The sequence below is a fragment of the Mixophyes fleayi genome, chromosome 2 (assembly GCF_038048845.1).
Source record: "Mixophyes fleayi isolate aMixFle1 chromosome 2, aMixFle1.hap1, whole genome shotgun sequence".
In the NCBI taxonomy this organism is placed as follows: Eukaryota; Metazoa; Chordata; class Amphibia; order Anura; family Limnodynastidae; genus Mixophyes; species Mixophyes fleayi.
In genome coordinates this window covers 326,301,705-326,322,934 of record NC_134403.1, presented here as the reverse complement: position 1 = coordinate 326,322,934, position 21,230 = coordinate 326,301,705, and the positions used below count along the sequence as shown (strand labels likewise).

General features: G+C 40.8%; 1 protein-coding gene across 2 annotated transcripts in view; it reads left to right on the top strand.

Moving 5' to 3' along the window:
• Positions 1-18,457, top strand: part of KIAA0753 (KIAA0753 ortholog) — a 34,906-nt gene extending 16,449 nt beyond the window's left edge. Inside the window, exons 11-17 of one of the 2 annotated variants that reach the window (XM_075196782.1) lie at positions 2,053-2,142; positions 3,500-3,569; positions 6,325-6,459; positions 15,306-15,384; positions 15,473-15,593; positions 16,276-16,482; positions 17,233-18,457. In XM_075196782.1, the coding sequence (XP_075052883.1) occupies positions 2,053-2,142; positions 3,500-3,569; positions 6,325-6,459; positions 15,306-15,384; positions 15,473-15,593; positions 16,276-16,482; positions 17,233-17,353 (823 nt within the window). In that variant the 3' untranslated portion in view covers positions 17,354-18,457. The remainder of the gene's footprint in view (positions 1-2,052; positions 2,143-3,499; positions 3,570-6,324; positions 6,460-15,305; positions 15,385-15,472; positions 15,594-16,275; positions 16,483-17,232) is intronic. The other variant, XM_075196783.1, reaches the window with a different exon arrangement.
• The last annotated feature ends 2,773 nt before the right edge of the window (positions 18,458-21,230 follow it).

Below are 21,230 nucleotides of genomic sequence, written 5' to 3'. Positions count from 1 at the left end.
TGTAAGTCTGTGCGCACCCTGCACTAGATGTTACTGAGAGTGTAAGGCTGTGCGCACCCTGCACTAGATGTTACTGAGAGTGTAAGTCTGTGCGCACCCTGCACTAGATGTTACTGAGAGTGTAAGGCTGTGCGCACCCTGCACTAGATGTTACTGAGAGTGTAAGGCTGTGTGCACCCAGGCAGTTTTCCTCTGCTTGTGTTCCATTCTCCATGCGTTTGGCTGCAGGAGAGAGTGAAAATCGCATGGTTTATTGGTTGTTGTGATGGAACACATTACTGCTCACAGTCTTTAGTGAAGCTTTACACTTTGTCGGTGTTCATCCTTTTTTTTTGTTCTCGGTAATGAGTAAAAGATATTTATTATATGGTATGTGGAAACCCTTATGATTATTACATACAATGTGGGTGCATTTCAGAGGCAGGCTTCCAAAGTAGTGTAGCACAGGAAAAGGGGCAAACACAAACTTTTAACAGACACCATTCCACCCTTATTTTATGCCACAAATGTCAAATCTTGATGAATGCATACCATGCACACAGGTTTAAACTGAATATGAAGCATAATTTAAATTGATGGACACCTGCTTTTTAGAAGCGGTCACGTATACTATTTTTGGACAATATTTTTTGACTTCAGAGATACCAGCCACCTCTGCCTTGTAGACACACAAGAGCTGCTCTGATCATTGGGAAGGGCTCCATCGGATAGTTTTCTTGTGCCTCGTTCCAAATGCAATATAACTCTGGAAAATCACTAGAGACATAGCATGACATAGAGATTTGTTGTCCTTTATAATATTCTTTGCCCCACTCTTCCTCGTGCTGTTTCTTTAAGTTTATATGTTATTTGTTATCCCTGATAACACTATTCACACTAATGTATCCTCATAACTGTCCCAATCTTCACTCTGAGCCACATTTGCTTCTCGTTTTAGCTCTGCAATCTTCCACTTAGAATGCATTTATTTTGTCTACCTTGTATGTTCCTGTTTTATGTATGTACTGTTTTCCCTGCTGTATGGTGCTGCGTAGCACTTTGGCACCTTTCAAATCTGCAATAATAATAATATTTGGAATATTTAACATTTGGAATATTTTAAGAAACATTTTTGTTTGATTGAGTCATTCGGTCACATGAGACAGCAACTGCATTTATGACAAATTATACCTTGTAAAAGCAAGTATTAACCCTTTAAGCATTGTTAGATCTACCAATAAGGTAAAAACTATCAATTTATAATTTGAGAAGTCTGAGCTACCTTCACTATTCACTAGATAAGAACTTCGTAGTCAGCCACAACTACTGTGGTATGTATGCAAATTTTCTATTTTAAATTTCCTTGCACACAGCTTGTACATTAAGAGAGAACAATGCATATGAGTTAATTGTGTGGTGATTTTTTTTTTTTTGCAACCCGCTAATATTATCTAATTGGGGAAACATACATACACCCACCATACAGCAAACTGATGCAGGAATCCAGTCCTCTGTAATCGATAATCCAATGCATATCAAAGTATATCTCCATATATTGAGAATTTTTGGGCACAGATGTCTCCTTTTACCAGGTCTTTCCAGAAACGTGATAAATACATGAATCACATTTCCCTTGCTGCATGATTTTTATCTGTATGACAATGTTATTATTGAAATTGCAACTTGAATCTTAAGCACATTTACAAAAATAATCTTCGTAAAATCTTTTTTCCATATAAAATATAGTTTTCTTTACTCTATTATTTCATATTCGAAGAAATGTCATATTACCTCTAATTTCTTCTGACAATGCGGCCTGTTATGGCATACCCATGAATACATTACATATCCGTCTACACTGCACTCAATAGAAGTAGAAATCATTGACAATTAACCAACTCTCTTACAATATGATCAGAATGCCTTGTGCTTCCCTTTAACATGTCTTGGCACTAGAATAAATCTGGTATTTTGATTGTGTGTGCCATAGTATCTGGTTTTAGCAAAAAGGAAATTGGGTATATTTGTTATAAAATATCCTGTGCATTAAACTTGTTTACTGTTACTTGGAAGGTTGACTTGGCTGGACTCTGAAACAGCAAGAAGAATGCAACAATTGGACGATCTCTACAGGGAAGAAATAGCCCATTTGCGGATGCTTAGGTGAGAAGATTGAAACGTAAGCTGATGACAGGAGCAAGTAGGAGTTAATGGAACACCTTTCAGTTTTATAATGATGAATTTTGAGTTCACGTTTTATGTACATCTTATTGATGATCTATCACTGTGCAACTCCATTCTGTTACTAAAGAAAACCTAGATTTCACACTATTGATATCTCTTGTGTCGTTTACTCATGCAGCATCTCTGACTGTCTCAGGGCAATGATGTATGGGTCGCACGTGCAGCCCTTCAACTTCCAAAAGGGCTGCTATTACCCTCCATTACAAGTCTAAGAAAGAAGAGGTCACATGGTCCCAGCTGCTCACATTTAGTTTTATTCTCTGCTTTATAACAAAGTGGAGAATGAAGCAGATCAGGAGCAGCTTGCTGGAGGATGCAGGTCAAGGCTCGGCGGCCACCTGTTGACCACCACTGCTCTAGGGTATAGATGCACTATCCGCTAACTAATGTTAATACAAAGTAACTTTATAGTGTAGTAAAACGTAACAGGCGATTGAGAATAACTGAGAAGTACTTCTTGGAAAACGTCTGTAGTATTTTAAAAAAATCGTACTCTAGCTGTCATTTTGTAGAATGTACTAAATAACAGCTAGAGTCTGGTTGCTATAGGCAACATCTCCACTTTTTCAAACCTGCAGTTTAGTAAATATACCCCTGAGACATTAATAAAATGTTTTTCTGCAACATGTTGACCATGGTGTTTAATATAAAATTCACGTTATATAATTTGGTTGATGTCTATTTAAAGTGGTTTATCATTGTTTATGCAGTTATTTACCAACATTGCTCGAAGGTGCAAAATCATATCAACCAATAACCAGTTAGCTTGTGTCTAGTGTAAGTTGGCCACAGAGAGCAGTGCCTTACTGGTTATTTTGGAATTAGTGCAGAATGTTGGCAAATAATCCTTTAAAAATATGTTTAGTTCTTGTTTCACTTTTTATTCTTAATAGGTGTGTACATAGGGACATAGCTATATGTAATGATTAATAATTTCCTATGCAGGTATCTTTTTGAGATTCTATATGTATCTCCTACCACCCCAGCTGTACTCATTACTGTAGTGTTTCTTCATTTTCTAAGCCTCTGGCTCAAATGTTTAATCGTTTTATGTGTAAAATCCCTGTCTATTTTATGTTGGATGGTATCTAATCCCTTATTTACCATGATTAGTTTTGTGCTGGTAAATAATATTGTGTAATCAGTTTTGTTATAACCCTATTGGTGATATACTTTATGGGATTAATATTTTTAGTGAGCTTTATTTAGGCATACAGTTTTTGTTTGAACGTTTAACAAAAAGAACAAACTCTCTTTTGCCCATTTTACACTACAGGGAGGAAGCCCATGCAGTAAAGAGGTTACCGGATGAACACTATGCAAGCAATAATATGCCAAGACAACAGGTAATGCTTGGTTACTTTATTGCCATATAAAGGACCACTACACCTACTGGATAAATACCTATACAAAAAAAAATAAAACAAATATAATGTATCAATAATTTTACCAAAAAGATCTGAACTTTTGTGTGAAGAGAAATTTAAGTATTTTTTTTTATGGGGAATACATTTTCGGTAGAAGCAATAACTCTTCAGCAACAATCATTTATATTTAATAGAGACCTTTTATAGTGGAATCCAGGCCACCAGCTATAACATCAGAAAACAGAATCTACTTCAGACACAAAGCTCTTTCAGCCATGTGAGAAATTATTCTGCTCAATTATTATGAACCTTTGTCCAATACCTTTTTTTATTTTTTTATTTTTTTTTTCAGCACTTTCAAAAATCATAGACCTAAAAAATGAGTGCGTTTTATTTACAACTGAAAATCGTACCATACCTCCACCTCTGACACATTTGCTAATATTTATTGATCTTGGGCTATTAGCATAAGATATAGCAATCTTCCCCATGTATGCATTAGGCTGGAAACATATCTGCGATTCTAATCAACACAAAGTATCCATTTCATGATCTAAGTTTCTTTTCTTTTAAGGTCCATGATCGCTAGCCCTATGAGCTGACATTTCTGTATATAGTTGTATGTAAGCAGTCTTTTGATGACTATAATTGCTTGGTACCAAAAACAACTGCAGTATTTTAAGCACATGCTTGAATTTGTTCTCAGATTTTCTTTTTGACACAACCTAAAACAGAGGATGTCATTGACATATTGCAAAACAGCCAATGTGCAATGTAAACTTGGGTAGGTTCCCCCTGTGCCCGCCCGTCAATTTGTGCATGTAAGCCTATATTTCTGTTAAAGAGCATGATTTTGTGATGCAGATGGTGGCATTTACAGTGGAGCAGATGTTTGCACAGGCTAAATCATCATAAACAATAGCTCTTTACAATTGGCAACAGACATTAATAAAACAATACTGGGTAATACATACAGACAGAGAGGTAAGATTGCCCTGCTCGCAAGCTTACAATCCTATGGGGCAATGTTTTGATACACAAGGACACGTGCTACATCATATTGTACATTGGTCCATCTAGAATGCAAAGGTAACAAGTATTGAGTGGGCTGTGTGATCAGTCACACAGCAATGTTGGTCAGAGGGTTGTTGTCTTGTGTTAGCTGTGTAGAGGGTGGCAATAGGGTAATCTAGGGAGATTAAGATGGTGGTTGAGGGATATTATAAGCTTGTCTGAAGAGTTGAGTTTTCAGAGAATGCATGAAGGTTTGAAGAGTAGAGGAAAGTCTTTTTTGGGAGGGAGGGAATTCCACAAAGTGGGTGCATCCCGAAAAAGGTCCTGTAACCCGTTAATGGGAGGATATGATGAGAGGAGAGTGGAAGAGAGATGCAGATCTTGTGCAGAACAGAGGTGTCGAGTTGGGAAATATTTTGAGACAAGTGGGGAGATGTATGCAATTTTGTTGATGGCCTTGTATGTTAGAAGAATTTTATATTGGATAAAAACGGACAACCAATGTAGAGACTGACAGAGTGCCTCAGCAGAGGAAGAACATTTTGCAAGGAAATCTTTCTAGCCGCTGCGTGCATAATAGATTGTAGGGGTTAGTCTGATTTTGGGAAGACCAGTAAGGAGGGAATTGCAATAGTCGATGCGGGAGATGATGAGTGCATGAATTAAGGTTTTTTGGAGTGTCTTGTGTGAGATATGTACGTATTCTGAAAATGCTTTTTTAAGATGTATGTAACATGATTTAGATATAGAGTCAATGTGGGGAATAAAGGATAGTTGTGAATCAAGGATTACACCTAGGCAGCGAGCTTGCGGGGTAGGATTTTTTTGTCAAGTTATCAACAGAAATAGAAATGTTATTCAGCAAGCTTCTGTTTTTGGGTGGGAATATCATTAATTCTGTTTTTGAAAGATGGAGTTTGAGTTGGCGAGAGGACATCCAAGATGAAATGGCAGAAAGACAGTCAGTAACTTGAGACAACACAGATGGTGAGAGATCAGAAGAGGATAAATAAATTTGTGTATCATCCATATAGAGATGATATTGAAATCCAAAGGGAGCTTATTAGTTTTCCAAGAGATGTGGTATAGATAGAGAATAGCAGAGGACCTAGGACTGATCATGTGGTAGTCCAACTGATAAAGGAAGTGGAGCAGAGATGGATCCAGAGCAATTCGATAAGTAGCATGAGAACCAGGATCGGACAGTGCCTTCAAGACCAATGGATTGTAGCGTTTGTATGAGGACAGAGTGGTCAAAGGTGTCAAATGCAGCAGAGATATCTAGCAGGATTAGAAGAGAGTAATTGCCCTTAGTTTTTGCTGTGATCAAATCAATGACAACCTTGGTCAGCGCAGTCTTTGTGGAGTGTTTAGAGCGAAAGCCTGACTGAAGAGAATCCAGTAAGTTGTTTGCTAAAGGGGGTAGTTGGACAGTTAAGCATTTTAATGCTCACCTTGGATGGAAGCCATGCAAAAACAGTACTGAAAAACTGTAGTAGACTTGAGCAAAATGCAATTGTATATGAGGAAATGCTCCTACAAAAACCTTGTCTCTTTGGCAAATACAGTTTGGCATATAATTGATATTAATCTGTGGCAGATTCTCCACCGCTTAGTGTGTGGCCATGTTCATGTCTGCTGAATCGAACAGAATACTTGTGCATTATGTGCAAATGATGAAGAAAATGCATAATGCTCCTCTACCGTACATGTTTTGTAGAACAAGAAAGATCTCTTATCAGGAAACAGAAGAGATGAAAGCCTGGAGGAATTGAATCAGAATGATTATTCACACATTTTTCAGCAAGATGATTACGACTTGAAGGCCATGATCCAGAGAATGGAGGAAATTGAAGTAAGTAATTGGCGCTGGTAGTTTTAATTGAAGCTTCCTATTTTTCGTTTGTGGTTGATGGAAGTAAACTCAGTATAGGATCTGAAAAGCTAAACTTGATTGTAACAAGCATCCCACATTGTTCAGTCATTTAATTGTTGAAATTTTTTCTTTGCCTCTTGTACAGCATTTACTCTTTGATTTTCTTTTTATGTCTATATTTCTCTTGCGTCCTATTGGGGGACACTGCAAAACATAGGGGTATAGCTTGTGGGTCCGGGAGTCAGGCACTCCACCCCTGCTATGCCCCTCCCACAGAAAGAGAACTCCGTTTAGTTTTAGTGCCCTTAGAAGTTGGGCATGCTTTCCAGATTTAGATATATAATTTTTTTATTTTAGTTTATTTACAGATTTATCTTAGGGGGGGGAAAAAATTGCTGGCTAGGGGGTACTTCCCAAGGGATGGTTAAACTGATGTCTTCCTCCATCCTGGGTCCTCTGGCCGGGGTGAGTGACTTTAACGGTCATCTCACCCCCAGCTTAACCGGCTATTTCACATAGTGGCAAAGGAGCTTTCAGCGCTCACAGTGCTGACAGTTGCGGCCACACCACACAGCAGGTGCTGCTGTCTCTTCTCTCCCCCCTAGGCAACGAGCAGTAAGAGGGGACCTAAGCAGCCACAGCAAGTTCTCCAGTGAATCGGAGAGTACAGCTGTGGCTGCAGCGCACAGAGGGCACAGATATGGAGATTTCTCCGTTCCTCAGCTGGGCATCCATTTTCCAATACAAAGGAAGGTAGAGGTTCTAGACTCCTCCCCCCTGCTTCCTGGAGCCAACAGACTTTTCATTGCCATTTTCTCTTTCATCCAGTCTGGGGGACACTGCTTTACCATGGGTTGTGGAGGGGAGCTAGGAGTTGGCACCTAACTAGTTAACTTTAGTGCTGCTGATAGACCCCTCCCCTCTACAATCCCCCTGCCTCTTCCTGTACAATCCAGTTTTTTTTAGGTGCCCTGGAGTTGGGCAGCCTTTTTGTTTAGTGCTTAGTTTAATGTTAAGAAATTTTATTTTTTTCTTTTACTTTTTACTTTTTTCTTTCAGGTGGCAGCGCTGGAGTGTGTTCTACTATAGAGAACACACTCACAGCTTGGCAGCGCAGGCATTCCCCTGTCAGCGGAGAGCCAGTGGTTCTCACTGACAGGGACCAAAGTACAGAGTGCCTGATTGAAGGGAGTGACAAGCGGTCTCATGGACCGCTGCACTCCTACAGCCTCCCCGTTAACCGGCGCTGCCATTACAGGCATAGAGCGCCGGTTATCGGATAATGAAAATGGCGGCGGCCATCTTGGATTTCGGCAGCAGCGCTGAAAAGAGGAGAAGGAGGCTAAACCAAGATTCCCCCCTCAGACATAGGAGGGGGGCGTCGGAAAGGTACCGCTGCGGAGACCTCTGTCCTGGGAAGAGGAACTAATAGAGGTCTCCACAAAATCTGCCACCAAAAGCCGTTTTTTCCTATGGATTTTAACAAGCAGGAACATCGGCATCAGGGAAGAGGGGGGAGCTAAAACATAGAGTTCCCCCCCTTCCTACAGAGAAAGAGAGAGATGGACTGTCCCAGGGTTCTGGCGCCAAAGCAGAAGCCCGGGAACAGGAACAGAGCGGAGGGAGAGCACAGACTGCTGTTGGACTTCTCCCTGTCTTGGTGGCCCTTGGGCTAAGTACAAGCTTATTTAAACACATATTTGCTGTTTTATTACTGGCTTAGCAGGTTTACATTATAGTCTCCTGCTAGCCTAAAATATTATGGTGTTTAAAATATTCAAGTACAACTTTTTCAAAGACATTAGTTGATTACTTGTAATTTACTCTGTTCTTTTATATATATTTTTCTCTCTCTCTCTCTCCCTTTATCTCTATCTGTATATTCAGCTAGATTGATTTGTGTGATTGGTGTGCCTTCCTTTATATAAAATGTCAGATAAGGGAAAGGGCCCTATGGCAAAATATTTCACATGTTCTAAATGTCATGTAAAATTACCGTGTGGGCAGAAGGACCCTTTGGCGCTCTGCGCTGCATGCGAAGCAGGGGGGAAATCCATTCGGATCCTGACCATAGTCATTCCTCACAGCAGGAAGTGTACCCTAGAAACCAATTTGTTAATGATTTGGTTTTAGCAGTAAGACAGGCGCTGGACTTCCCAGAGCCGGAGGAGGTTTCCCCCAGGGACAGAAATCTGTTCAAAAAGGTCAAAACAAAAGCCAACCGTTTCCCTCCTTCTGCAGAACTCAAAGAAATTGCTGAAGGGGCTTGGAAACAACCTGAGAAAAGGTTTTTCATTCCCAAAAGGTTCGCCTCTCTGTATCCTCTTCAGGAGGAAGAGGCGACTCGCTGGGAGAGTATTCCCAAGGTAGACATTCCTATTGCTCGCCTGGCTAAACATACTCTACTCCAGCCCCGGGTTCAGCGTCTCTCCCAGACGCCAATGACCGTAAGGTAGAATCCCAGCTCAAATCAATATTTGCGGCTGCGGGTTCTGGCTTTAGACCCACATTTGCTTCAGCCTGGGTAGCAAAAGCCATGGAAGCATGGGCAGACCAGCTGGCAGAAGCTTTACAGGACTCCGAGCTCCTTCCCCTTGCTTTGCATTTAAAGGAAGCTTCGGGGTATCTCTATGAGGCGGCCCAGAATTCTGCAGCGGTTTCCTCTGCTATTCAGGTGGCCTCCATTTCAGCAAGGAGAACACTATGGCTGAAATCCTGGGAAGGTGACGCTGAGTCAAAGCGCTCTGTTGAAACCATCCCCTTTTCTGCAGCGGGCTTATTCGGCCCGGAATTGGATACCCTCATTTCCCAGGCTACGGGGGGCAAAAGCACCTCTTTGCCAGTATACGCTAACAGAAGCCGCGCTCAGAGGAATAGCTCCTTCTGCCAGCCCTTTCGAGGGACTTCCTTCCAAAGGGGTCAGTCCTTTAGAGGAAGACAATCTAATTACCGAGGCTCCTCCTCTAGGGGAAGATCCTCGTTTACTACCAAGCGCCAGGCCGCTAAGACCCAGGAAAAGCCTGCGTCCTGACGACCAACCTGTACTACAGGGGGCGCCAGTGGGAGGACGTCTGTCCCTGTTTCAAAAACAATGGTCAGCGTCTTCCCAAGATCCTTGGATTCGGAGAATAATTGCAGAGGGGTACAGAATAGACCTATTGGGCCCGGCTCCACAGCGTTTATTCCAGACCCCGCTACCTCAGGATCTTTTAAAAAGACGGGCTATACAGGATTGTGTCGCTTCTTTTTTACTCCAGCAGGTCATCTGCAGAGTGCCAGATGGGCAGAAAGGAAGGGGTTTTTATTCAAACCTGTTCCTAGTCAAGAAGCCGGACGGCTCCTTTCGGCCCATCCTAAACTTAAAGGGCCTCAACGTTCACTTAAGGGTGGAAAAATTTCGGATGGAATCTCTGAGGTCAGTAATAAACGGCCTAGAGATAAATCAGTGCATGGCGTCCATAGATGTAAAGGACGCTTATCTCCACATTCCCATCTGGATCCACCACCAGTCTCTCCTCAGATTCTCGGTAGGATCTGCTCACTATCAGTTTCGGGCCCTCCCCTTTGGTCTCTCAACTGCCCCAAGGGTCTTCACGAAGATTATGTCAGTTATGGCAGCATGTCTTCACCTGCAGGGAGTTCAGGTCGTTCCTTACTTGGACGACCTACTTATCAAGGCTTCCTCAGAAGGTTGCCTGCGTTATCACCTGTCCCTCACCCAGGCAGTTCTCGAGGGCCACGGTTGGCTAATAAATTCAAAAAAATCCCAGTTGATCCCGTGTCAGCGCATGGTATTCCTGGGACTCATCATGGACACCAGGAGGCAGAGAGTGTTTCTCCCAGCAGAGAAAATCTCCTCTATTCAGTCGGTAACCTCCCAGGTTTTGTCTTACCCCAGACCCTCAATGCACTTGTGCATGAGGCTACTCGGAAAGATGGTGGCCTCTTTCGAGACCATTCCCTTCGGGCGAGCCCATTCTCGATGTTTCCAATGGGATCTGCTATCGAAGTGGTCAGGGTCACACCTACACCTGAAAAGTCAAAGGATCTCTCTATCTCAGAAAGCGAGAGAATCTCTTCAGTGGTGGATGTGTCTGCACAATATGAGCGTGGGAAAATCCTTCGCACAATGGTCATGGATCATAGCCACGACAGACGCCAGCCTGAAGGGTTGGGGGGGCGATAATCCTTCACCTCCGACTCCAGGGAATCTGGTCGCCTCAGGAATCAACTCTACCGATAAATGTTTTGGAATTGAAGGCCATTCTCTTGGCTCTCCGGGGAGCCCAGTCTTTTCTTCAGGGCCAACCGGTTAGAATTCAGTCCGACAATGCCACGGCCGTGGCATATGTCAACAGACAAGGAGGAACCAGGAGTGCAGCGGCTATGGAGATTGCAGCCCAAATATTTGTTTGGGCAGAGCAATATGTCCCAGCAATATCGGCGGTTTTCATTCCAGGAATAGAAAACTGGGAGGCGGACTATTTAAGTCGAAACCAGCTGATGCCGGGGGAGTGGTCTCTACACCCGGATGTCTTCCAGTCTCTGGTTCTCAGGTGGGGTCTTCCGGACATAGACCTCATGGCCTCCAGACACAACCGGAAGGTCCACAAGTTTTGCGCAAGGGATCCCTTAGCGGCGGCAGTGGACGTTTTGACGATGTCATGGGAGTTCAGGTTGGGATACCTGTTTCCCCCAATTCCCATGCTTTCCCATGCTTCTGCCAGTAATTCTAGTCGCTCCCTCTTGGCCGCGCCGAGTGTGGTACGCAGACATCATATCTTTGGCGGAAGGGCCGGGGTTCCGCCTTCCATATCTAATCGACCTGCTTCTGCAAGGTCCATTCCATTTCCAGAATGTACCTCAGCTCAATTTAACGCCATGGCTGTTGAAGCCAGCCTCTGGAAGGCTAGAGGTTTTTCACCCAGTGTAATTCAGACCCTGATGCGAGCCAGGAAACCTGTCTCTTCTCATATCTAACAACCGGATTTGGAGGGCCTACATTAGATGGTGCGAAAATAGGACGTTCCACTCGTCCTCTTTTCGACTTTCCCGTCTATTAGCCTTCCTTTAAAATGGCCTGGAAACAGGCCTTAGGTTAGGTTCTCTAAAGGTCCAGGTTTCGGCACTTTCTGTATTTTTTCATAAGAAATTAGCCGAATTGCCAGATATTAGGACTTTTTTCCAGGGAGTTTTACATATCCAACCTCCCTATGTCCCTCCTACTGCTCCATGGGATCTCAACATGGTCCTAAAGATGCTCAAGGGCCCCCCCCCTTTGAACCTTTGAGTAAGGCAGACCTAAAGTGGTTGACCTGGAAGGTCCTCTTTCTTTTGGCTATCGCTTCGGCTCGTAGAGTTTCCGAATTAGGAGCTCTGTCCTGTAGGGAACCATATTTGGTTTTCCACGAGGACAGAGCGGTGTTAAGAACTCTCCCTTCTTTCGTACCAAAAGTCGTGTTGGCTTTTCATCTCAACCAGGAAATTGTAGTTCCGGTTTTCTCATCTTCTTCCCATACGGATCAGCAATCGATGGAAAAGTTAGATGTGGTTAGGGCTCTCCGCATTTATGTGAAGAGAACTTCCCAGATTAGACGTACAGACTCTCTATTTGTCCTTTATGACGCTAATAAGAGAGGCTGGCCAGCCTCAAAACAGTCCATTGCAAGATGGATTACGTCTACCATCAGACAAGCTTATATAAGGGCTAGCCGTCCTGTGCCGGAGAGAATCAGAGCCCATTCCACCAGATCGGTTGGGGCGTCGTGGGCAGCAAGGAATGGTGTTTCTGCGGACCAGCTTTGCAGGGCAGCCACTTGGTCCTCTGTCCATACGTTTACTAAATTTTATCAATTTAATGTCTTTGCATCAGCAGATGCAAATTTCGCTCGTAATGCTTTACGAGCGGGATTTTCAGAGTAGTCCCACCCTTTAGGGGCTGCTTTAGAACGTCCCCATGGTAAAGCAGTGTCCCCCAGACTGGATGAAAGAGAAAAGAGGATTTATGTACTTACGTTAAATCCATTTCTCTGATTCCGTCTGGGGGACACTGCGATCCCTCCCTTCTGTTATTCTTCTGTGTGCTCTTGTTTGACTGCCCTTTTTTCTCCTGGGGCTTTTTAAAACTAACTGGATTGTACAGGAAGAGGCAGGGGGATTGTAGAGGGGAGGGGTCTATCAGCAGCACTAAAGTTAACTAGTTAGGTGCCAACTCCCAGCTCCCCTCCACAACCCATGGTAAAGCAGTGTCCCCCAGACGGAATCAGAGAAACGGATTTAACGTAAGTACATAAATCCTCTTTTACCTCACAGCATCATCGGACCCTGCTGTGCTTCTCCTGACAGGACAGTTGTTTTCCAGTTTTAAACATTTTCTGCAATAATTGTTTGTCTTTTAGAGTGTGTGTGCGCTTGTGAGACTGTTAGTTGGTCAAATTATATGCGGTGCTGATATATAATACAGACTGTTTAGTATATGTGATGCCCCTCAGCTGTAAAGTCATATATTTGAACCCATAATATATTTATTCCTACATATATTCTATTATTTTTTCTAGTGAACAGTAATTTATAATTAGTGGCTGTGTGACTAAACATTGGTGTAATATATCCCTATAATAATTTATATAGGACCTCTAAGTAGGCAACTGCTGCAAGGTCTGTGACGCATTATAATTGTACAAAATGTAACTCAAAATTATGTTGTGGACAGTCTGACCTGGAGGCCCTTTTCAAGTGGAGATCCGGGAACACTAATTCTACATCACAACAGTCAGGCTCACAATCTGGACGGACCTCTACAGAGACGTTCCAGGTGGAATCCTCTTTAGCCCAAATTCTAGTGGTCTCGACCCAGTGTTTGGTTAAAGCCTCTTCCTCACTAGAACGCCTTTTCAGTGGTGCTAGAAAACCATCTCATATCCGTCAAATATCACATGAGATTAATGTAGCAGACTCTACTTCAGATATCTCATCGGATGAGGAAGGAGAACTTAACAGAGATTCTGGTGATGAGGATTCAGTTATTCTGGATGACACATCCACGGTTCACGGAACTAATGTTTTGGTACTTGGAGTTAGACAAACGTTAGGTTTTGCCAACCTAGAGGTTTCACGGGCTGCTGGTTTCTCACTTTTTAAAAGACAGATGAAACCGCTTATTGCCTTTCCTCAATTATTGGATGTGATTGCAGAGGCATGGAACAAACCTGACTGCACTTTATCCTGTACCTGTAGAAGACACTGAAAAGTGGGAGACTCTCCCAAAGCGTAGACCCCCCTCATACCCAGGTTGACCCGAACCACTACCTTGCCAGTGCAAGGAGGAGTTTCACTTAAAGATGCCACGGACAAGAAATGTGTTGTTTTGTTTTTTTTTTTGTTGTTTTCTTTTCTTTTTTTTGCTCCGTTCGGCATATGAAGCCGCTGGTACTATTTTTAGACCTGGTATGTCTATAGCCTGGGTAAATAAGGCCATGCAATCTTGGGCAGAGCAGTTGGCCAAAAGAATCCAAGATGGTTCCCCTGCAGGTGAGTTATTAATTCTGACAGACCATATCAGAGAGTCTTCTGACTTCATGGGTCAAGCTTCTCTTAAAGTTAACTCTATTACCGCGAAGCTTTCGGAAATCACAGCTGCTAGACGTTCCTTGTGGCTGCGATCTTGGTCCGTGGATGCGGATTCTAAACGCACACTGGAGGCAGTCCAATTTTATGAAGTATCCCTATTTGGAGCTAGATTAGACCAGCTCCTATCTGAAGCAACCGGAGGCAAGAGCCCCTTTCTGCCAGTTACCCAGGCCAAACATAAAAATCCTAGGTTTCGGTCCTTTCGTCCCTTTAACAAGGCAAGGACATCCCCAACCAGAGGGCAGTCAAATGCTCCTTCAAGAGGTAGTTTTTCGCAGGGGGCATGGTTCTTCCTAGATGCAGAACTTCAAAGCCAACTGAGTCTGCCTCTGCATGACGCGACTCCATACCACAGCAATGTGGTGGGAGCACGTCGTCTTGTATTCCGGGACAAATAGTTAGATTTATCAACCGACCCCTGGATCAGGGGCATTGTCATGAGGGGATATATCATAGACCTGACCCATTTTTCTTACAATCGATATTTCACCTCTGGCCTCCCAACCTGTGGACTCCGGTGCAGTGCTCTGCAAGTAGTGATCCACAACCTTTTGGAGTCGGGGGTAATTATTCAAGTTCCAGCAGTAGAAAGAGGTTTGGGGTTTTACTTCAACTTCTTCCTTGTTCCGAAGCCGGATGGCTGTTTCAGATCAATCCTAAATTTAAAATCTCTCAATCTTCAGGTCAGAGTACTAAAGTTCAAAATGGAGTCCCTCACGTTGATCATTGCGACCATGGAGCAGGGAGAATTCTTAGCATCCCTGGACATAAAGGACGCATACGTTGGTGTTTCCATATGGCAGGGACATCAGCGTTTACATTGATTTACCATACAAGATGACCATTACCTATTTAGGACTTTACCCTTTGGTCTAGTCATCGCACCGAGGGTTTTCAACAAGGTCATGGCAGTCGTGGCAATATATTTACTGATATTGCGGTGAGTGTGGTCAACACTACAAGTAACAAAGACTGTCCTAACATTAAACAATGAGAAATGTCTTGATGTTATGCAACAATAAACATTTAGTAGACAGATTCATGATATTCTACACAAAGGTAAGGATGCTAAAGGGACTTGTACATTCAGTAGAATCACTTAATTCTGTCTGACCTAGGTTAATGTTACCAGAACATGAGTAGGATTTTCCTAACTAACTTGTGTTTAATATTTTATAAACTGGTTTACTCCTTAGAAATACCAAGAAGCAGTTCGGAATAGGTTTACTCGTATAGTTTATTCAGATCCGGAATTCTGGGCACAAGAAGAAAGAGGTTCGTATTTAATCCTACAATTATTTCTTTTTTTGCAGTGTTTTATCAGAATTATGTATGGTTTTAACAAAATGGCTTCTCATTATAGAGCGAACGCATGTACCTACAGACCAGAGACCTCACTCTCCACATCCCATTAGAATAACCAAACCAACAGGGCAATGTGAGCCAGTGGTGAACATCCTTCTGGAGGAACCTTTTGAAGGAGAGTAAGTGAGGTACAGGTCCATTGGAGTCTATGGACATTTCCTTATGCAGCACATCAATCAGTATGGTAGTTTCCAATTTTGTTAGTTAATTCAAGTGTACAGAAAAACAAGAGTATGATGAAGACCTATGCTTTTGGATAAACCTTTCATATATATATATATATATATATATATATATATATATATATATATATATAGTATATCAAATCCTATTGCATTTTAATTGGTCAAACTTAAGTATAAAGAAATCAATGTATAATATTCCTGTTGCACAACTTAGCGTATATAAATGTGTTAATAAATTTGCTAGCCGTTAATTGTATTTGTTCTACAATCTCTTGTTCCCTTTCTCTATCTTGGAGAACCAGCCTTATTGATAAGTTCCATGCTTAGGTGGGAATTATGAGGATTTAAAAGCTGAGATAACAACCATAAATAATAATGGAAGAGAACACCCAAGATGATTATACACAAAGTCAATGTATTAGAAACCTATAAACAAAGGGATTGTAAGACATCAGTGGTGGCAGACACAAACCCCTAGGTTTGATCACAGTCTGACAATAGCATAAAACATATTCAAGTGTATGTATTACTAGGCACAATTTAGCAAATACATTTGTTTAAACCTGTGACGTATATTGATGTCAAATTGTCTCTACTTTTTTATGTTTTTGTATAGTTCATCACAAATAAAAGAGTTGGTCCGAACTTCTCCACACCACATTATTCAGCACTCGGCTACAAGCACTAAAGACCACTTGCACCTTTCTGTTCCTCCACAAATGTTACGGAGTATTCATAATTACACAGAGAGATTTAATCAACACCTCCGATTGACATCCCATGAGGAAGTTGGTGCTTTCAATCCATGGCACATCTCCGAACGGTAAATAGCGCATGTAATTCCTTCTATAAGACACATTTATTAGACCTGCAAGCCATTTGATGCTTCAGTATGGTTAAGTGCAAATACTTTATGACTTGTAATAGAAATAAGATATTTTGTGAAATATTTCATTCACTGAACTACAGGGTTGAAGGATGTTTTGTTTATTTTTTGGGCTATAATATGAAGTTATTGCCCAGTGTAACACTATCAAGATTTGTCATGGATAGGGTTGGTTGAAATAATGCCCAATAGTGACTAATGTTTTGTCAGGTTGGATGCTCTAGAACCATTAGTAGATTCTGAGGTTCCTACATACTGAGAGATTGTGTCTTACAGTGTATCATGGTTTTATTGAAGCATTGCCATAAAGTATTTCCATTCTGAGGTTGTGCATTATATTCAAAGAACCACATATTGGGTAACAAAAATACAGTATTATTGACCACATCTTCCAAAATATGCCATTAATTCATCGTCTCCCTGTAATGAACTTAGTCTTTACACATTTCTTTCCTTATACAAACAGTGCCATTAAGATGGGTGTAAAAACTATTATTTAGATGAACTGGTGATTTGTTTGTTGGATGAAAATATTAATGAATGGATATTTTTATATTTAATTTTTTGCAGTTTTTGCTTAAAAAAAATTAACTACCAACCCATATTTAACCTCCTAATTAACCTCACTGATGATTTGAATAGATCCCCACAGTTCCAGGCTAATGACCCATATCTATTATTTTTCAGTCTTGCGGAAGATCTCATAGATGATGCCTTAGGTGAGGTGGCAGCAGAGCTCCAAGACCTGTGTGAGGGTTACGCTGAAGCTGTCTTCACGTCTGAGTTCATGGAGCCTACAGAGCTCTAGCTGGTGCTTCATATATCTAATATAAGCCTTATTTTACTCCTGAATAGCAATTTAAATTGAATGTACATTTTCCAGTTGCATCTGATTTTGCAGCCACAATTATTGTTTTGGGATGTGTAATAATGTTCTTCAGCCACTTTTTTTTATCTGTATTGATCATGTAATTTCTATCTCATCAACTATAAACATTAATTAACTTTCCCCCATCTTCCATTTTGTATTTGTGCTTTGTAGAGGTGCAAAGTGTTTAACTTATTATTTTACTATATATTATGATATTCTGCTCTGCAATAGTAGAAGCTCTGGCTGTAGGTCTTCAGGTTCTCCAATAGCTGGAAATCCAATGCTTCTGTCAGCCGATGGATTATCGAATATCGAACCAATAATTAAACCATAATGACAAACACAAATGGTAACACAAAGTATTTACACAATGCAGAAATTAAGACCCAACACAACCCTTTGGGGGATACATTTGTGAGTTGATTACAGACCTATCGACAAAAGTTTATAGTTTGTTCTGTGCATACTTTATTTTATGGCAAGTAGATTTGTTTATATATTTATCATCACCAGTTTGTTATATAGAAGTATATATACCTTAGTACATTTACTATTTGAATAAGATGCACCAATGAAACTTTTACATTTCAGGAATGTTGAAACTCCAGATGGCCCAGGTTTTAAGTATTTATTCAGGCAGATTGTATATAAACACTACTGTTTCTGTATGTGAACAGAGATTCGCTACGGATGTCCGATGTTACAATAATTAATTGCTGATAGTGTGCCTTAATTCTTCTTCATTTGAATATGAGTTAGTGAACTGGTCACATAAAAGGACTCTAAAGAAAAGGACATTGACAATGAGGTGCTGTTTTTAAGTTGGTTTAAAACTAACGCCTTTACTTTTTCTGTATTTCCTCCTGGCACTGTATGCTGGTTACTACTTCCGGTATCAGACTCCAGCTTACCCTTATGATGGTCATGGGATTTGCTGAGATACTTTACAAATAACCAGTAACATTAAATCCCTGTATAATGAAAAGTGTGTGAACTTAATCTGTCACGACCTACAGTTGCCATCTCCCTCTCATAGCTTTCTACTTTAAGATATCTTCCACAAAGTTGTAATTCCTCTGTTGTCTCCCAACCAATAGTTCTATTTCACTATGGTTTGTTTTTTTTTAAAATAAACATTCCCTGGAATTTACCTTATGGACAGATCATATAGGAGCTCAACTTTGGAAGGTCTAAATTGCTTGTCTCTGGTAGCGATCGTCATTCATCCTTATATAGATACAGATTGAGGTTTATGGATGACATGGATGTTTCTGGGTCAGACAAATTTCCCTGACGTGCAAAATTGGTGTTTGACATACATTGCTAAATGGAGTAGCATTTGGACACAAAATGTATTGAACACTGGTGCATGAGATTTTTTTAAAGCCAATTTTTAAGGATACCTATTGTGAAATTGAAAAAAAATACTATTGTTTTAGATTAAAATCATTTAATAAACCGTGCAAAAATGGTCTACAATTTAAAAAAACAAAAAAATGGTATTTAAATATATCACTACTGCTATTAATAATCCTAACACCAGTGGAACACTTCCATATGGAAGTTCTCTGGTGTCACATTTTGCTTGGACACTCCTTACAGTCGGAATTTGACAGCTCGCAACTTGTGTTGCGCAGTCATCTGTTACAGAGTGCATTTCCAGAGGAGGAGTTTCCTCTTCAGCAGACAGTACCATGGAGTAGTGCAGAGCAGTCTTTCCAACTACACTACAGAAAAGTTGCAAGCTCTCCTTTTTCAAGTGTGGAATAGTGCGCCATATGAAGGTGGGTGTGTCTGTATCCAGAGAACATCCATTTTAAAATGTAACATGAATGTTGGTGTTTTCTAGCAATACCAATATATTTCAAAATCCTGTTTTGTTTGTACAGCCTTTTGACTTGTAGATCAATTTGGAGAAATATATTCAAGTATTTTCATATAAATAATAGTATTTTCTAATGCTCCAATGTACGGATGATCGTCTATTAACTTTTTCAGATGTTAGGTGCAGAATGCTGTATCTTTTTACACGTCCTTTAAACTTGGGTCAGGTTGATGAATGTCTAAGATCGCTGTTGTGTTGAATCAACTATGCAGTTTCTTATTGTGATGTTAAGGGTTAGTGGGATTGTGAGTGACTCATGCAATCCCCCTCTCCTTTTGTAGATTATAGCATACATATAATGATCACTGAACACCGTGTTCTAGCAAAGAACTGGTTTTAACTAGTTTCATGAGGCGAAAAAGGCGGGTTGGATTCAGAAGTAACCTCTAAATAGCTGCAGTCTCAGCTGGCACTGTGGAGAAGGGTACCCAGTGAATTAACCTGAATACACTGAGTGTTATATGGCAACGGAGCTCCTCGGGTCATGACATTTCTCAATAATTAAATTGTATTCCGCAGCTAAGTACCTATTGATTTTATATTTTACAATAAATATTTGATTTATCCATTTTACAACTGTTGCTGTCTATCAACCATTGTCATTCCACACCAGAACATAAGAGTTGATTTCCGTCTTGAGATATTAATTTACCTTTCTTTATAAACATTGAGCTATTTATAGCATGTATAATCTTTTCTGAAGCTTGTTCATTAAAAATATGGAACGGTCTCCGCAGTTTGTGCCATTTAGTACAATTACATTTTCCAATCCAATTTATGGTTTACAGTTGTGATATTATGACATCTATAGATAACGGACTAAAGTCTCTTCTGTTATGAGCGAGTGTCCCTTATGTGTAGTGCAATACCAAATAATAATCTAAATCAGTGGTGGGCAACAGGTAGCCCATCAAGCCTTCACCTGCAGCCCACCAGCTGACTGTTCCCAATCTTTTTCTCTGCATTGTAATAAGCAAAGAATGGGGCTAACAGACTTCCGCATTACGTGTGGTCCTCTGCAGGGTGCTCCGTATGTGCAGACTTTTTGAAGTCTGGAGGGACGTACATGAGCCCTCAAGGTAAGCGAAGTTGCCCATCACTGGTCTAGATTGCTGTTCAGATTAGATCATTTTTAATACGGTTTTTAAAAATTCATAAAAGCTTTTTCTTTTTAATCATGCCAGCAAATTAGAATCTTCCAATAGATACGAAAATAGGAAATTAATCAATGTGAATAAAAACATTTTGTTAAACAGTGGTTTTGGAACATGATGATTCTCAGGTAAACTTTTATACAAGATCTGGGGGATAAAAATCATGTATAGTAATGTAAGAAAATATTTGGTTTTGTTTTTTTTGTTACCATCATACAGTTATGGGTTTTCATTTGTTTTAGAAGAACTGGTCATTATGTAATTATGTATCATTATATAAATATAATGTGTGTTTTTTGTTTTTTTATTAATCCTACAAATCTTTAAATTGAAAAATAGTGAAATTTTGTTTATTCTTTTAAATAAAATAACTTATTTGAACAAAGGTGTTCCCCTTCCATTCTTTCATACATTCTGTGGCATTGGTTCCTCAGGCTACCTAGATGATGTATCCCACTAATATATTCACATAATTAGTGGTATTACCTCGTGAAGCGTATATATAGCTTGTGTTTACTGTAGATCATACTCTGTGTTTGAACTGTTTTCCGCAGTGTGTGTATCCCACCTCAGTCTATCAAGTTGGACAAGTATTGTGCCAGGATGCGGGATCCACAGGTGTTTCTAGTGGATGCCATGACTGTTCCTTGGAAGTTCAGCTTGGTGTACATTTTTCCCCCATTGCAATGTTGCCTCAGATTCTCCAAAAAGTAGGAGGCAAAAAGGTCCCAGTCTTTCTTAGAGCCTCCAACTGTCCACGGAGGTCTTTGTATGC